Here is a 17,833-nt window from a genome sequence, read left to right as displayed (position 1 = left end):
CCATGGCGCCGGTGCGAGACCCAGCTGCTCCACTTAATATCCAGCTCTCTGCTACGGCCTGGGATAGCGGTGGAAGATGGCCCAGGTCCTTGGGCCCCTGCACCCACGTGGAAGACCCAGAAGAAGCTCCTGGCTCCTGGCTTCAGATCAGCGCAGCTCCAGCCATTGCAGCCATCTGGGGAGTGAACCAGCAGATTGAAGACCTCTCTCTCTCTATCTCTCTCTGCCTCTCCTCTCTTGTAACTCTGACTTTCGAACAAATAAAAAAGTCTTTTAAAAAAGCATTGATTTATTAAAAAAATAAGTAAACAGCACAGTGAGACAGACAACCCCCGCCCCCACAGCCAATCACCCAACTTTTCCCACAGCTGAGGACAGGAGTGGGGCCTAATGGGAACAAGAGCACTAAGAGAAAGGCTCCACCAGCAGCCCACCCCCTCAGAAATGCTCCCCTCATGGCTTCCAGATTACGGCAGATAATACGCCACATAGGTATAACATATACTTACCATGCTCTCAGAAAGCCAAAAGCAGTGTATTCTCTACAGAAACGGTCTCGCTGAGAAAACCCACCATCTCCAAGAACTCAGCGTGCCGACGCGTGGAGGCCACCAAGGAGAAGGCCAGTGTACTGCCCCCACAGCCAACAGGACGCCTAGCACTAGGGGCCTCACCAACAAAGAGCTGTAGTCAACATTTCCGTATTTCACTCTCATATGGTGAGGAACACCAGCTATTCCGGGCAGATTTCTAAATTGAGGCAAGAAACTAAACCAACACAAAGAAAACAAAATCTCAAAACACTGTACACATCCTCAAATAAAAGAGATACTGGGAAACAGGACTTGAAAATTAAAAATGATGTAGAAGTAAAAGTCCAGGATTAAAGTTGGAAGATGAAGTCAAGGAAAACTCCCTTAGAAAAAAAAAGGGGTGGGGGGGAGATAGACAAGACGAAAAGTTCTATCCAACTAATGAAGAGCAGAAATAAATGGACAAAGCATTTTTCAAATATAAGAAAATTTCCCAAATTTAGGCAAATGAGCTGCCAATCTGAAAGGGCCCATCAGTGACCAAAAGAACAAATGATTGGGGCTGGCGCTGTGGCGCTACAGATTAACACCCTGGCCTGAAGCAAGCACCAGCATCCCATATGGGCGCCGGTTCTGGTCCCGGCTGCTCCTCTTCCAATCCAGCTCTCTGCTATGGCCTGGGAAAGCAGTAGAAGATGGTCCAAGTCCTTGGGCCCTGCACCCGCGTGGGAGACCAGGAAAAAGCTTCTGGTTCCTGGCTCTGGACCAGCACAGCTCTGGCCATTGAGGCCAACTGGGGAGTGAACCATCAGATGGAAGACCTCTCTCTTTCCCTCTATTCTCTCTGTGTAACTCTTTCAAATAAAAAAAATAAATAAATCTTAAAAAAAAAAAAGAACAAATGATCAAAAACAACAGGGGCCAGCTTTGTGGTGGTTTAAGTCGTAGCCTGCAATGCTGGCATCCCATATGGGTTCCTGGTCAAGACCCACCTGCTCTGCTTCTGATCCAGCTCTCTGCTGTGGCCTGAGAAAGCAGGAGAAGACAGCCCAAGTGCTTGGGCCCCTGCACTCACATGCGAGACCCAGATGAAGCTCCTGGCTTCAGCTTGGCCCAGCCCTGGGTAGAAGCTAGCTCTCTGTCTCTGCCTCTAAGTCTGGAACAGACATAATGACCTCTGAACATCTGGAAAATACCCAGAGGTGTGTGCTAGACAGAAATCTAACTAAGACTAACCCCCAAGATGGCCACACCCAGGTGGTCACTCACTGCATCATCCCGAGGAAGGACAGACAGCTGATTAGCAGGGGATAGCATGAGTGATTAGGCCACAATCAGCTCATTGTTGAGCTAATCAAGAGTGAGATTATCCTGAGTAGCTGGTCCTTATTCAAGTAAGTCCTGTACTTAAAAAAAAAGACAAAACACCAGAGAGAGGCTCCTCTGGCTGGCCTGAAGATACCTCAGTAGTTGTATAACCACAAGGAAATGAATTCTGCCAACAGCCACAGGAACTGGAAAGATGCCCTTCCATGGACAATACCCTAGTCCCTGTTGCCACCTACTGCTGCCTTGTGAGACCCTTAACAGAAGATCCAGCTAACTGGTGCCCTGACTCCCAACCATAGAAACCATGAAATAATAAGCAGGTGGTAATTAAGCCACTAAAATTTGTCACTTGTCAGATAGAAATAGAAAATTAATATTTATGGCATGAGGACAACCTTACTGACCTAAGCAAAATAAATGACTTAAAAGGAAATCCTATTTCTTTCCAAGGCATAAAGCTTCAGAAGTCAAAGCAGCGTCAGTTTAAAAACAACACTGGGGCGAGCGTTGTGGCACATGGTGAGCAAAGCTGCCGCCTGTGATGCAGGCATTCCACACGTGTGCCGGCTGTTCCTCTTCCCATGCAGCTCCCTGCTAATGCACCTGGGAAAGCAGTGGAAGATGGCCCACGTGACTGGGCCCTGCTATCTATGTGGAAGACTAGAAAAAGCTCTTGGCTACCAGCTTAGGTTTGGCCTCACCCTGGCCACTGCAGCCATTTGGGGAGTGAACCTGCAGATGAAGATATCTCTAACTTTTTCAAATAAATAAATTAAAAAAAAAAAACTTCAGAAATGACAAAAAGCAGAACTCTGCATAGGAAATGGGCATAGCTGGTTAAGAACTGCTGTAAGTAACCAGGTTTAAACCAAGACCAGTTTCAACTTGTCCTCCATCTTTTAGATTAAAAAAAAAAAAAAAAACAAGACAGGTATTTGGCTCCACCAGGTTTTCCTTTCCCTCAGTTCAAAATTTTAGTTTTTGCTTGAAAGGAGAGAGAGAGAGACAAAAGAAACTTCAGGGAGGCCAGCACTGTGACATAGAGGGTAAAGCCGCTGCCTGCAGAGCCAGCATCCCATATGGGCATCAGCCAGAGTCTGGACTGCTCCACTTCAGATTCAACACTCTGCTATGGCCTGGCAAAGCAGAAGAAGATGGCCCAAGTCCTTGGGCCCCTGCACCCACATGGGAGATCTGGAGGAAGCTCCTGGATTCTGGCTTCAGATCGGCCCAGCTCCAGCCATTGTGGCCACTTGGGGAGTGAACCAGTGGATAGAAGACCTCTTTCTCTCTTTGCCTCTGCCTCTGTAACTCCACCTTTCAAACAAATCTTTTTTAAAAGAAAGAAACTTCAGGAACCGCTGGGACTGTCTCCCACTTGGAGGCTTCATTTACCAAATGCAGTGGCTCCCAAAGCAAGGTGCCTGGACCAGCAGCCACAGCACACATAATGTTAGAAGATCGACCTGTGGACCCCATTCTGAGACCCACTGAATCAAAAACTCTGGGAGGAAAATAGATGGCTAAAAAACAAAGACAATAACTGTGTGGGTGAGGAAACCTAGCAATCGGTGTTTTCTTTTTAAGCCTTAGTGTTTCTGATGCAGGTTCAAAACTCAGAACCACCAATCTAATGTTAATTCCTACCGTTGTCACATTACACCAGGTCATCCTTCTTCGGTCAAGTCATTTCCCGACTGTTAGTTCCCAATTAGTTATTCCGGTCATAACAACACAGTGGGGGCTCCAAAAACGTTTGCTGAATAAGTGAGGGACCAGTCTTCAGATGTCTTTCTAAAACACCCTATCAAGGCCGTTAGCAGGACGTGCTCGGCTCACTTTCCCACAGTCCCCACCAACCTCTTCTCTCTCCCACCAGATACTTCTCACTCACTCATCTGCCAAGCCAATGACAGCAGTAGGCTTTGGGACCTCCAAGGAAAATAATTCCAGAAGTTTAACAGTTTTAAAATCCAGATACAACATGGTCCAATCTTCTCTTACGAACGAGGGAACCGAGTAAGTTACAGCTACCTCACAATGATGCAGAAACTGACCCTTCCACATTGCAGTCTCCACTTGTAACCCTAAGGAAAATGGGTCAAGGCAATGTCTCAAGCTTACTTTTTCTGGTCTTAGATCTCCAGAGAAATAGATCCCACCTGCTTACATCTTCCGAGGCTCATGTGCCTGACAACACACCTGCAGTCAGTATAGAGTTTGATTAATGCAATTTACAAGTTAGTAACAACTTCAGAAATTCTACACCAAAGACATGCAATAAGGTCCAATCATTTACAAGTACTTAAATGTACTCAAAATGTAAGGCACTGGGAAGATTTAATTATACTACAATTAAAAGGCAGTTTTCAGTCTAATCAGAAAGAAGACGCTATACATTTAATGAACTCACCACTAAGATCCTAAGCTTGCACTAAATTAGATTCTTGTAAAGACTACGAGAGGCCTGAAATCCCTCTCCGAAGCCTCCCTAGTGTGTGAGCATGCAATCAGGATCCCCTGAACAAATGCTAAGAGCTCCAGTAAGCCGGAGGGTCACGATCATGCTCCACTGTGTCACAGCCACAGAACCTCTCCCAAGTCACAACTTCCCCTGAGCTGTCTCACTCCCCATAAAATGAGTTGATCAGCACTAATACTCTCATAACAGTAGAAATATTCCTTACACTGATGTAGTATTACAGAAACCATTGCTCTAGCTAATCTTGGAAAGAATGGAATAAAATTTAATAAAGAAAATCAATACATGAGTATCAATGTGCAGGAACAATAACTGATTCTGATAGCTTACCAAACATACTAAGTTTGTTTGTTTTTAATTTACTCATTTACTTGAAAGTCTGACTTAAAGAGAGAGATAAAGAGAGGCAGAGAGAGAGATTCTCCATCCACTGGTTCACTCAGTTGGCCGCAATGGCTGGAGCTGTGCAGATCCAAAGCCGGGAGCCAGGAGCTTCTTCCGGGTCTCCCACATGGATGCAGGGGCCCAGGGACTTGAGTCATCTTCCACTGCTTCCCTAGACCATAGCAGAGAGCTGGATCGGAAGTGGAGCAGCCGGACTCAAACCGGCGCCCATTTGAGATGCCGGCACCACAGGCAGCAGCCTTACCCACTAAGCCACAGAGCCGGCACCCTAAGTTTTTTTTAATGCCCTTACTTTGAAATGTCAAAGGAAGTTCTAAAACTTAATAAATTGGAAAGAAACTAAAATTCAAAATGAACAATGATTGTGTGATATTCTACCACAGATATTAATTCATCTCTTTTTTTTCTTTTTTCTTTTTTTTTTTTTTTTTTTTATATGACAAGCAGAGTGGATAGTGAGAGAGAGACAGAGAGAAAGGTCTTCCTTTTTGCCGTTGGTTCACCCTCCAATGGCCGCTGCGGCCAGCGCATCTCGCTGATCCGAAGCCAGGAGCCAGGTGCTTCTCCTGGTCTCCCTTGCGGGTGCAGGGCCCAAAGACTTGGGCCATCCTCCACTGCCTTTCCGGGCCATAGCAGAGAACTGGCCTGGAAGAGGGGCAACCGGGATAGAATCCGGCACTCCAACCGGGACTAGAACCCAGTGTGCTGGCGCCGCAAGGCGGAGGATTAGCCTGTTAAGCCACGGCGCCGGCCTAATTCATCTCTTTTTAAGATTTATTTTATTTGAAAGGCACAGTTAGAAGGACAGACAGAAAGAGGTATTCTGTCTGCTAGTTCACTCCCCAAGTGGCCACAGCTAGGCCAGGCCGAAGCCAAGAGCTTTTTCTAGGTCTCCCACATGAGTGCAGGGGCCCAAAGACTCGGGTCATCTTCTGCTTTCCCCAGGCGCATTAGCAGGGGCAGGATCAGAAATGGATCAGCTGGGACTGGAACGGCACCCATAATGGATGCTGTTGTCACAGGCAACAGTTAGGCCACAACACTGGTCCCAATATTAACTTTTTTTTTAAGATTTATTTTATTTATTTGAAAGTCATTACAAAGAGACGTAGAGACAGAGAGAGATCTTCCATCCACTGGTTCATTCCCCAGATGGCTGCAACAGCTGGAGCTGTGCCAATCCGAAGCCAGGAGCCAGGAGCTTCCTCTGGGTCTCCTACGTGGGTGCAGGGGCCCAAAGACCTGGGCCATCCCCCACTGCTAACCCAGGCCACAGCAGAGAGCTGGATCGGAAAAGGAGCAGCCAGGACTAGAACTGGCACCCACATGGGATGCTGACACTTCAGGCCAGAGCTTTAATCTACTGAGCAACAGAGTTGGCCCCCTAATATTAACTTTTAATACCCTTTTTTTTTCTTTATTTGAGAGGTAGAGTTACAGACAGAGGTCTTCCATCTGCTGATTTCACTCCCCAAATGGCTGCAGCGGCTGGAGCTGGGCCAACCTGAGGCCAGGAGCTTCTTTCGGGTCTCCCAAGCAGATGCAGGGGCCCAACTACTTGGGCCATCTTCTACTGCTTTCCCTAACCATAGCAGAAATAGAACGGAAGAGCAACCGAGACTAGAACCAGTATCTATATGGGATGCCAGCGCTTTAGGTAGAGGCTTAGCCTACTTCTCCTCAGTGCCGGCGCTGCCACCCCTCCCCCTTTTTCTAAGATTTATTTATTGGGGCCAGTGCTGTGGCCTAGTGGGTAAAGACGCCACCTGCAGTACGGGCATGCCATATGGGCACCGGTTCGAGTCCTGGCTGCTCTTATGATCCAGCTTTCTACTATGGCCTGGGAAAGCAGTGGAGGGTGGCCCAAGTCCTTGGGCCCCTGTACGCACATGGGAGGCCCAGAAGAAGCACCTGGCTCTTGCCTTTGGATCGGATAGCTCTGCAGCCATCTGGGGAGTGAACCAGTGGATAGAAGACACCTCTCTCCCTCTCCCTCTCTGCTAAAATAAAATTTAAAAAAAAAAAAAAGATTTATTTATTTGAAATAGAGTTACAGAGAGGGAGAGAAAGAGTCCATCCACTGGTTCACTCCCTAAGTGGCCACATCGCCTGGGCTGGGTCAGGGCAAAGTCAGGAACCTAGAACTCCATCTGGGTCTCCCACAGGGTGCACTTGAGTCATCTTCCGCTGCTTTCCCAGACACACTAGCAGAGCGCTGCATCAGAAGCAGAGCAGCTGAGACTCAAAGTGGCACACTCACACTCGTATGGGATGCTGGTGGTACAGGTGGCAGCTTAACCTACACTGCACCACAAAGCTGGCCCAAATGCCCTCACTCTTAAAACAAGTTCTGAAACTTAACATGCTCAATGTAGATAGATACACTAAAAGATTCAGAAAGACTCAAAAAATAAAACTTCCACAAAGGCACTATGGAGTAGTGGGCTGCCACCAAGGACACATGCATCCCCTATCAGGGTACCTGAGATTAACTGCAACCTCTGCTTCTAATCCAGCTTCTTGCAGATGTGCTTGGGAGGCAGAAGATGGTCCAGCTGCTCAAGTTCCTGCCACCCACAGGGGAAACCCAGATGGAGTTCCTGGCTTCGGCCTGGCCCAGTCCCAGTTCTTTAGGGCATTTGCGGAGGGACCCAACAAATGGAAAATCTCTCTCTCCCTCAGCTCACTCTATCAATCTACCATCCAAATAAATAAAAAATTTTAAAAATTTTTATGAAAATTCCCACCCAGATATGGTAGTGCTTTACTGATTCTCCTTCAAAGCTTTAACACAAATGCAGAATGTTTTATAAGGCTGAAGTCACAGGAAATACACTGTACAAGTTCACATCCTAGTTTCTAACGGACCAATGCACCATCTTCGAGAATTCTTCAGGCCAGCTCCCTACTGTATGAACAGCCTATAATTTAATTACACATGAACCACATACTGGTTACTCAATATATGAATATGTGGCAAAATATAGAAATATTGTCATTAATTTCTTTCCACCACACTAACATATGCATAGCAATAAACATGAATTTAACATTAATAAGAAACTAAATGAAAATAGGTAACTAAAATTCCAAAGATTATCACCTGAGTAAAAAGGCAACCTACAAGGTCTAGAACTAATTTTTTAAATCAACAGACTCTCAAGATAGTTTAAGGGTGACTTGGGAGTCTTCCCATTTAGCTTATTATATACAGATCCCTGGTGTTACTGAGTAAACAAGAGGAGATGGAATCCTCATTCTGTAAACACCTTGGGAGCAGGCAGGGTGATTATGCAAAAGCACATGAATTTTAATGTTAAAAGTCAAGAGACTCATAACAAAGTAAGATAGAAAATGGCATTGTTCTACGAAATAATGCACAAAGAACAGAAAAAGGTAAAGGATAGACTAACCGCCTTCAACTATTATTAATAGCTTCAAAATAATTATCCCCATGTAAATTAAGAAAGATACAACCCTACCTTACCTTTCATGACGGACAGAATTTTTTTTAAGTTTTTTTTAAGATTTATTTTTATTTATTTGAAAGGCACAGTTACAGAGAGGCAGAGGCAGAGAAACAAAGAGAGGTCTTTCATCTTCTGGTTGACTCCGCAAATGGCCACAAGGGCCAGAGCTGGGCCGATCCAAAGCCAAGAGCTTCTTCCTGGTCTCCCATGTTGGGACAGGGGCCCAAGGACTTGAGCCATCTTCTACTGCTTTCCCAGGCCATAGCAGAGAGCTGGATGGGAAGTTCAACAGCCAGGACTCGAACCAACACCAATATGGGATGCCAGCAATGCGGGCGGTGGCTTTAACAGCTACACCACAGCACTGGACCCCAGAAATTTTTTTTTAAACAGAAACTTCTAATATGAGGATTCTGAGATCTTGATAGTCAAATCCATTTTAGATAATTTCCTAGAAGCCATTACTAAAAACCTAATGGGAGAAATTGAAATTAGAAAGGGCAAAAAATTCCAACTCACCAAAAACTCTCATTTTTAATAACCCTCAAACTTCTTACTTTTTAAGTAAGACAGAGGGAAGATAATAACCATTTAAGTAAGACCAAGGAACACTTAACTGTCAAAGTGAAAGGATCTAGTAACCAGAAAAGGCATGAGAAAAGTAACTGGCACACTGAACTCTATGACCAGCTCACAGGAATCAGGATTTTCTGCACACCAATCCCACTCCCCAGCTCTCAGAAGTGTTGCATCTGTGTGCTGGTCTGTAGGAAGGGACAATGTCTACTGCCCATGGACAGACGATTCAGAGCCATGCCTCTGGCACAGGGCTGGGAAGGCTATCCAAGGGAAGAGAGAACACATTAGGAACGCACACCTTGAAGGGGAAAAGGCAAGGACATGCTCTTCCGCAGCACTCTGGACCCTGAGGCCCGTGAACAAGTGCAGCCAGACAATGCTACCCGATGGTGAACCGTCAACGTGACTTTCCCTGACTTCATGAAGCAGCCCACCTGTGTGCCCTCAGGGCAGTAATTTGTGCATTATTTCTACAGAACTCTTGCTTGGTACTCTTTTTTTTTTTTTTTTTTTGATAGGCAGAGTTAGAGAGAGACAGAGAAAGGTCTTCCTTCCGTTGGTTCACCCCCTAATGGCCACTACACTGTACTGATCCAAAGCCAGGAGCTTCCTCCTGGTCTCCCATGCAGGTGCAGGGCCCAAGCACTTGGGCCATCCTCCACTGCACTCCCGGGCCACAGCAGAGAGAGCTGGCCTGGAAGAGGGGCAACCGGGACAGAACCAGCGCCCCGACCGGGACTAGAACCCGGGATGCCAGCGCCTCTGGCGGAGGATTAGCCTAGAGAGCCGCGGCGCCGGCCGCTTGGTACTCTTACAAAAAGCACTTAACTCTTATAACCACTCTGCCTTGAAGACTTCGTGCCAATACCTTCCAAAGACCATGTGAAACCCCTTAATGTTTTACGAAACGATATTAACCCACAACATCCACAGGGCAGTGCTGCTTTTTTTTTTCCCAAGCCTAACATTAGGTGTCAAAGCGATGAAGGTGATCTTTCAAAGCTCGACAAAATGCAAAAGTAAACTGCACAATGAAGACAAAATATTGATTAGATGGCTTATTTTTTGTGTATAAGCAATTTTATTTTCCAATACAAGGAAGAAAACAGTAACTTTCTACCTTCCTTTCGTAGCCTACCTTTAAAAAGGAAAGAAAATTGGGACTGGCACTGTGGCATAGCGGATAAAGCCGTTGCCTGCGATACTGGCATTCAATATAGGTGCCGGTTCAGGTCCTAGCTGCTCCACTTCCCATTGTGCACTCCCTGCTAATACATCTGGGAAAGTAGCAGATGATGTCCTAAGTACTTGGGCTTTTGCACCCACGTAAGAGACCCAGAAGAAACTCCTGGCTTCAAACTGGCCCAGCTCTGGCTGTTGTGGCCATTTGGGAAGTGAACCAGCGGATCTCTTTCTCGCTTCCTATCCCTGCCTTTCAAATAAATAAATCCTAAATAAATAAAAAATAAATTAATAATAAATTTTAAAAAGTTATATGAAGTTCAGTTCTTTTTTTTTTTTTTTTTTTTTTTTTTTTTGACAGGCAGAGTGGATAGTGAGAGAGAGACAGAGAGAAAGGTCTTCCTTTGCCATTGGTTCACCCTCCAATGGCCGCTGCGGCTGGCGCATCGTGCTGATGCGAAGCCAGGAGCCAGGTGCTTATCCTGGTCTCCCATGGGGTGCAGGGCCCAAGGACTTGGGCCATCCTCCACTGCCTTCCCGGGCCATAGCAGAGAGCTGGCCTGGAAGAGGGGCAACCGGGATAGAATCCGGAGCCCCAACCGGGACTAGAACCCGGTATGCCGGCGCTGCAAGGCGGAGGATTAGCCTGTTAAGCTATGGTGCCGGCCCGAAGTTCAGTTCTAGACTAAGTGTTAGTTCTACATATTTAAAATTATATTAGCTACACAAGAGCCATACTGGCTCCATGATCCATTAACAGAAAAAAAGAAAAAAAAAAAAAAAAAACTATGATGAACAGACTGTTTCCTTCTTTTTGAAAGCTCACTAACAAAGACATCCCTATAAAATTAATTCTAAATTATATTTAGTCAAGAAGTAAATATATTTTAAAAAAACTTTTAAAAACAAGATAGAAGGGGCCAGCACTGTGATGTAGCGGGTGAGACCCTCACGGTGATGCTGACATCCCATATGGGATGCTGCTCTATTTCCAATCCCGCTCCCTGCTAATAGTCTGGGAAAGCAGTGACAGATGACCCAAGGGCTTGAGCCCCTTCACTCATGAGGGATACTCAAAAGCTCCTGGCTGCTTGCTTCAACGAGCCCAGCTATGGCTGTTGCAGCCATTTGGGGAGTGAACCAGCAGATGGAAAACCACTCTCTCTTTCTCTAACTCTGCCTTTCAAATAAGTAATCTTGAAAAAAAGAAAAAAGAAAAGGCATAGGTGGCCTTGTGACGTAGCAGGTAAAGATGCCAGGTTGGCACAGGCATCCCAAATGGGTGCTGGTTTGTGTCCTAGTTGCTCCACTTCCTGTCCAGCTCCCTAATGGCCTGGGAAAAGTGGCAAAAGATGGTCTGAATGTTAGGGCCCTTGTCATTCACATGGGACACCTGGATGAAGCTCCTGGCTTTGCCCTGACCCAATCCTGGCTATTGCAGCCATTTGTCTCTCTGCCTCTCAGTCTTTCTCTAACTCTGGCTTTCAAATAAATAAATACATCTTTCAGGGAAAAAAAAGAAAATGCAAATGAAGGACAAAGGCAAAGCACAGAAAGATAATTTTGATGTAACAATAACCTCAGGGCCGGCGCCGCAGCTCAGTAGGCTAATCCTCCACCTGCGGCGCCGGCAACCCGGGTTCTATTCCAGTTGGGGCGCCCGTTCTGTCCTGGATGTTCCTCTTCCAGTCCAGCTCTCTGCTGTGGCCCGGGAGTGCAGTGGAGGATGGCCCAAGTGCTTGGGCCCTGCACCCGCATGGGAGACCAGGGGAAAGTACCTGGCTCCTGGCTTCAGATTGGCGCAGCACCAGCCATGGCGGCCATTTGAGGGGTGAACCAACGGAAGGAAGACCTTTCTCTGTCTCTCTCTAACTCTGCCTGTCAAAAAAACAAACAAACAAAAAACAAAACAAAAAAAAAAACAAATACAGTAACCTCAGCCTCTTCTCTCCAAAACATCGCTCATAACAAGCAGCATTATCAGTTTCATCTCTTTTTCCTTTGTCAGACTGAATGATTAGCTTTTAAAATCTGTACCTACTCTTGAAATACGATGCAGTAAGATTTGAAATTTTATCTCAATTCTTCTATGTGGGCTAACAACTGTATAGATAGTCCTCTTAGGAGAGTCTTTTGAAATGAAGATGCTTAATGAATCCGCAATCTTATAGTGCCTCAAAATCATTCAGTTTTTCAATAATTAACAGAGAAGTGTTTTTGATCTTCAGGAATATTGTGCTCCCTCCAAGCAGAATGAAATCTCACAATCTGTATCAGCCACAGGTCACAGGCATTACAGATATGCAACACAAGCAAAAAATGGCACGTTTCATCCCCTTGGGTCCCAAGATACAGTAAAGCTATTTCATATGTTTTTATAGTCACTCAAAAATTCCATCAGGAAAAGAGAACAGAAAATATTAAATAGTTGGGACTCATTTTCCCTACTCTTCTGACTACTTAACTGGATTAATCCTCAACTAAAAATAAATGTTTCAACTAACCACTAAATGACTAAAAATCAGCCAGGAGCTCAGTCCTTTTGAGATGCTACCTTCCCCTGAGACATCCATCACTCAAAACCACAGACCACGAATAAGGAGTTTCTTTTGTTGATCCCTTAACTCCCACATTCACTAGCTCACAACCCTCTGACAGGGAGCGACTCCACTGGTAACTCACCAGACTGCTCCCTGTATTTGTCACTCTGCACAGGAAATGCCTAGCTCTGCAGATGCACTCAGCCCACTGCACACCTCTCAGTCACACGCCTTCCCTCTCCACCATGGAACCTTCCAGGGCCTGCCCAACTATTTCCTCTCCTCTACCCAGCCACGAATCATCGCTCTGCCTTGGTGTTTCCCCAGGACAGAACGCACAAAACCAAATTCCAAACGATTTTACAAACTATTTTCTCACCCTCCTTGCCTCATCCTTCATGCTATCTGCCTAAAATCCATTAGTGGTTCCCACAGCCAGTGGGAAATTACCAGCTGCTGCCACGGATTCTTAAATAAATTCAGTGGGTTCTCACATCATTCTTTCTTAAAGATAGAGTGAAACAGAATAGACTGGAAACTACAAGAGTGTATCACACAAAGCAAGGGTATTATTTTGACATTTTATCACTATGTATGAGCAGACATGGACAAAGTCACAATGTAACAATGTGTACCTTACCCAGAAAGCTTGAAATACAACCACAAGTCTTTCACTTGGTGAGCAAGGCTCTTAGACCTGTGTCTTGCTACACCCAGTGAAGCCCAAGCACAGGAAGCCCCTCACTCCAAGCTCCTTCACAGTTCATCTCGCAGGTGTCAATCATATTGTTCCTCTACCTTGAATGCCCTCCCAGTAGTCTACAAAGTCCACATGGAACTCATCGCCGCCTCCACGAAGCCTCACCTTCCCTGGGCAGCTCGTGCCACAAACACTTTGAGACTTGGATGCTCTGCTGTGTATCTCCCAGCATTTCCCTGCACTTTCTAACGTCGGGCTTGACTGTCTTCCCAGTTTCTAAACCATAAGCTCCTTGAGGGAAGCAGCACATTGTACTAGTCTTTATTCAGCTGGTACTGAGCTCAGAATGCCAAGTGCTCAAAGTCCTCCAAATGAGCAAACAGAGAATTAAGGAACTGCATTTCGCTTCTTTGTTGTACAGTTGCCTTTGCAACAAAGACCACTCATTTCGAAGGCCTGGGTCCACTCCCCTCTTTGCTACAATCCCTAGAGGGCAGACCCTTCCTGTCTTACAGCAGAGAAGGGCAAGGTAGCAGTCCCCGATTCCTGCTTCACAAAGTTATTTAGGGAAAGAGGGATCCGAGGTTCCCACAGGCAGGTGAGTCAATCAGAACTAACATTACCAGACTGCATTAGCAGGAAGAACCCATTTTACTCTTAATGGGGTGGGGGTGGAGGGGATTCTCTATTCCCTTGCTGGTGGCACTACACTGCCAACAGGAGCTAAATAAAAACAAAAAGCAGCATGGAATAACTGCCTGAAGTTACCCGATTTCCGCTGCCTGTTCTAATCGTTCGGAAATAGCTCCTGACTCACAGCTCTCATTCCGAGATACTACATGGGGGTGGGGAGGTCCGATCTACCCCGCTCCTCCTCGGAGGCGCTCTGACACCTCCCATGGACACCACCTCACACACGTGAACGCCGTCCTCAGGGGTTTTCTGACACCTATTTTGCAAGCCCGTACTTCAGCTGCCTCCACTGCAATTATAACAGTTCAGGCAACATCCAAGATACTTTGACAGACTCTGCCAACTGTCAGTTTCAGCTGTTCTTTTCCATTTCCACACAGTGCAGAAACCACTAGCGCGGGAGCCATCATCTTTTTTTTCTGCCTAAACTAACCACCTATTTTGTCAAAAATAATTCCTCTGCTTAGACTTCGCCCCAAGACGTTCAATTATATGCCTAATGAAGGCGAAGATAAACTTTCAACAACCCGATGTGTTTGTAACAGGTGAAACTCTTCACCCGCACCCCTGAACTGTAGGCACCAGTCAGAGCCAAAGAGCTGGGATGGCCTGGGTCAAACATTAACGCCTTTCTCAGGGTCCAGGCAGCTTGGCTCATTCCACAAACATTAGCTACAGCTCCGGCCAAGCACGGAGACTTCCTCAAATGCCTTTGCTGCCTGCTCCCAGCCTGGCCCTCTCAACAACTCACATGACACAAGTCACCCCAAAACTAACACCACACCTCTCCTTTCTCAAGTCAATCTTTAACAAAAGAGCAAATAAACGTGCTGTGCTGATAAGTTTCATTATGTTGCCTGTCTACACGTGCCTTATCTTACATGAAGGGCTTTCATAGTTTAAATACCAGTCCTCTGATGTCAACTTTATCCCAGGTTCCCTTAGTACAATGCTGAGCTCGGCTATGCAAAACGGGTTCTCTTCCATGATGCTCCCACAGCACCGTCTACAGAGGACGCAGCTTTCAACACGGGGGAAAAAAAAAAAAAAACTGCTTATTTTTTTTTCTCCAACACATTTAAACAGAGCCACTGATGCTCAAGGGAAGCCATATTTTCAAGACTCTCATTTAAAACTGGTATTCATCTGAAGCAGTTTTCAAATGCTAGTATTTTCCGGTGTAAGCACTTCAACTGCTTGGGGGAAAAACTGCCATCTGAAACAGCTACTTCAAGAAACCAGCCGGTAACCATTAAAACGGGAAGAAGGATGAGGAAAGAAAAGAATTCATTTTCACAGGTTGGAGCCTTTTTAAAAGGCCATCTCATAGAACTCCTTCATTCTACAGAAACCACGAGTCAGGGAGGTTAACCTGCTTCCCAGCACTAAGCTACGAACAGCAGCACCAGAAACAGGACTTCTGATTTAATTACTCTTAGCACTGCCCCACATCGGGCAAGTTCAGAACATTCATCACTGATCATTTAATGTTTCAAACATTCAACTCCTGCGAATGGACTGCTACATCGTGTATTCCGAATTGTTCAAGTCCACGAACTTCAAGTGTAATTCCAACAGAAAGATCCTACCCAAGAACTCTGGAAGTTTCAGGAAGTGTGGCAACAGCCCTGAGCCTCACAACGCATTTCAGAATCCCCTCCGTCAAATCTTGCCCTCAACTACACTCAGCGTAGTTGTTTAACCACAAAACAAGGAAGATTCTGGAAGTTCCCCTTAGACCGAAAGCACGGGCGATCCATGACGGGCAGGAGTAGCTCATTACTCCAGTATTATACGGGTTTCCAGGCTGGATGAGGAGGTCGCTAGGATTTTATCCAGTGACAGTGCTGAGAGTTAATCAAAGGTTGGGAAAATGCACTCTGGACTGGCTTTGGGTCAGAAGGCAGGAGAAGGAACGGCACTTAACACAAACAGCAGGTCTGAGCGACACAGCAAAAAAAAAAAAAAAAAAAGGCAGAAAAAGTGAACAAGTTCCTTCAACCACGAGCCTTTCCACGTTCGATCTCCGCTCCGCGCGCCGGCAGCAGCAAGCCTGCGACTCCCAAGTGTTCGTGCCCCATAAATCAACCCCACGCACTTCGGCTTCGGCTACTCAAGGGCAACACAGAGGGCACGGCGAGGGCAGCGACAATCGACCGCGGATCTGCCCCGGGCTCTGGGAGCCGCCTCCACAAACCCCGGATCGCGCGGTTCTGCTCAGAAACCCAAGCAGCAGCCAGACCGAAGCCCGTGCGGGCAGCGAAGGCGCCCGCGGAATCCACACTCGCCTGCATGCACGCCTTCCCTCGGACCTCCGGAGTCACTACAGAAATAGCTCGTGGAAAGGTTAGCGCGCTCGTGTTTTAAGGCAGGGCCAGCTCAGCAAGGTGGCAGACGCGTCGGGAAGCCGCGAGCCCAGCACCGGCAGCACGGCCGCCGGCCGACACATGGCCGCACACACATCCTTACCCCATCTTGCCCAGCGAAAACTTGCTCGCAAGTTCCTGCTCGCGGCGCCGGGGTTAGCCGGCGGGCAGAGGGGCTTCTCCGAGCGGCGACCTCGCCGCGCCGCGCCGCCCCCGAGGTCCTTCGGTGCCGCCGACCGGTCACTCCGTGCTCCCTCCGAGACACCCGCGCGCCCGGACACAGGTGCACCCGCTCGGCAGAGTCCACGAGGCTGCGCGGAGGAGACGGCGGCCGCGCTACTCCACGGCGGGAGCCTCCATGGGGGAGGACCGGAGCCGGCTTCACGGAGTCCTCGGAAACACGGCCGCGCCGCCCATTCCGCTCAGGCCCCTGCACGCCTGGGCAGGGCCCGGGAAGCCGGCCTTCTCGGCGCGGGGGCTGCGGGTTCAAATTTCTCCACACCAGGTCCCCGGGGGGGTGGAGCGAGCGAGCTGGCCGACGTGCACTTCAGCAAAAAAAAAAAAAAAAAAAAAAAATCCTAGCAGCAGCAGCAGCAGCAGCAGCAGCGCCGCTGGCCCGCGCTCCCGTCAGCAAGAACCGCACAGCGAGCCCCGCTCCGAGCGCACAGCCGGCAGCGCGCGGCGTGCACGGCGCTCCACATCGGAATCCGCCTAGCGCCTGCCCTGCGCGGACGCCGAGCGGGGAGGCGGCGGGGAGGCGGGCGCGAAGGCTGGGCAGGGCCGCGTCGCTCCCCCGAGCGCAAGCACCGGGGCCATGTCCAGGCCGGCAGCGGGCTGGGGGCGCCGCGCGCGCGGGGGCGACCCCGCGCCTCAGCCCCTGGCCGGCCCCCGCCGCCGAGCACAAAGGGGCCCGGCGGGCGCCCCGCTCCGCATCCGCCCTGCGCGCGCGGCGCAGCGGCGGCGAATGAATGACTCAGAGCCCCGGCGCCCTGCCCCCGCGCCGGGCGCCGAGGGCCGGCAGAGGGAGCGCGGGGCTCCGCGGCTCGCTCGCTCCGCGCCGCTCGGGCTCCGGCTCCCTCAGCGCCCGCCGCGTTCCGGTCGGCGCCGCCGGCGTGAGGCGAGCGCGGCGGCCGCGCGGGGCGGGGGCGGGGCGCGGCGCGGCGGGGCGGGGCGGGGGCGGGGCGGCCGCGGGGCCCCGCCCACCGGGCGCGGCGCGGGAGCGCGGGAGCGCGGGGCGCGCGGGGCCGGCCGTGCGTCCTCGCTGGCCCCCGCCGCTAGTGGCCGGCGGCGGGCGAGCTGCGGGCCGCCGCCTCCGCGCGCCGCCCCGGGTGCCCGCGCTGTGCCGCCATCCTCCCCGCGGGAGGACCTTTAAATAGCCGCGTCAGCGCGCTCTCGCCGCACGCGCGTCAGCCGCCGCTCGCGTCACCCGGTGCGGGGGATGATGTCACGCGGCCGGAAGTCCTGCTAAATTAGGGACGGCGCAGGGGAGGAGGAGCGGGCGGGCTGCCGGTGCCCACCTGCTCGGCTGCTCCTGAAAGGCCGCCGCACGGGCGG

The 17,833-nt window shown here is 49.0% G+C and overlaps 1 protein-coding gene across 3 annotated transcripts in view; it reads right to left on the bottom strand.

Annotated features, from left to right (window-relative positions):
* HOMER1 (homer scaffold protein 1) overlaps positions 1–16,987 on the bottom strand; it is a 150,330-nt gene extending 133,343 nt beyond the window's left edge. The window contains exon 1 of one of the 3 annotated variants that reach the window (XM_062212509.1): positions 16,383–16,987. In XM_062212509.1, the coding sequence (XP_062068493.1) occupies positions 16,383–16,387 (5 nt within the window). In that variant the 5' untranslated portion in view covers positions 16,388–16,987. The remainder of the gene's footprint in view (positions 1–16,382) is intronic. The other 2 variants (XM_062212507.1, XM_062212508.1) reach the window with 2 other exon arrangements.
* Positions 16,988–17,833: the final 846 nt, after the last annotated feature.

This window comes from Lepus europaeus, chromosome 15 (assembly GCF_033115175.1).
Source record: "Lepus europaeus isolate LE1 chromosome 15, mLepTim1.pri, whole genome shotgun sequence".
Lineage (NCBI taxonomy): Eukaryota > Metazoa > Chordata > Mammalia > Lagomorpha > Leporidae > Lepus > Lepus europaeus.
Note: the sequence above shows the minus strand (reverse complement) of the source record. Positions and strands in the feature narration are given on the sequence as shown.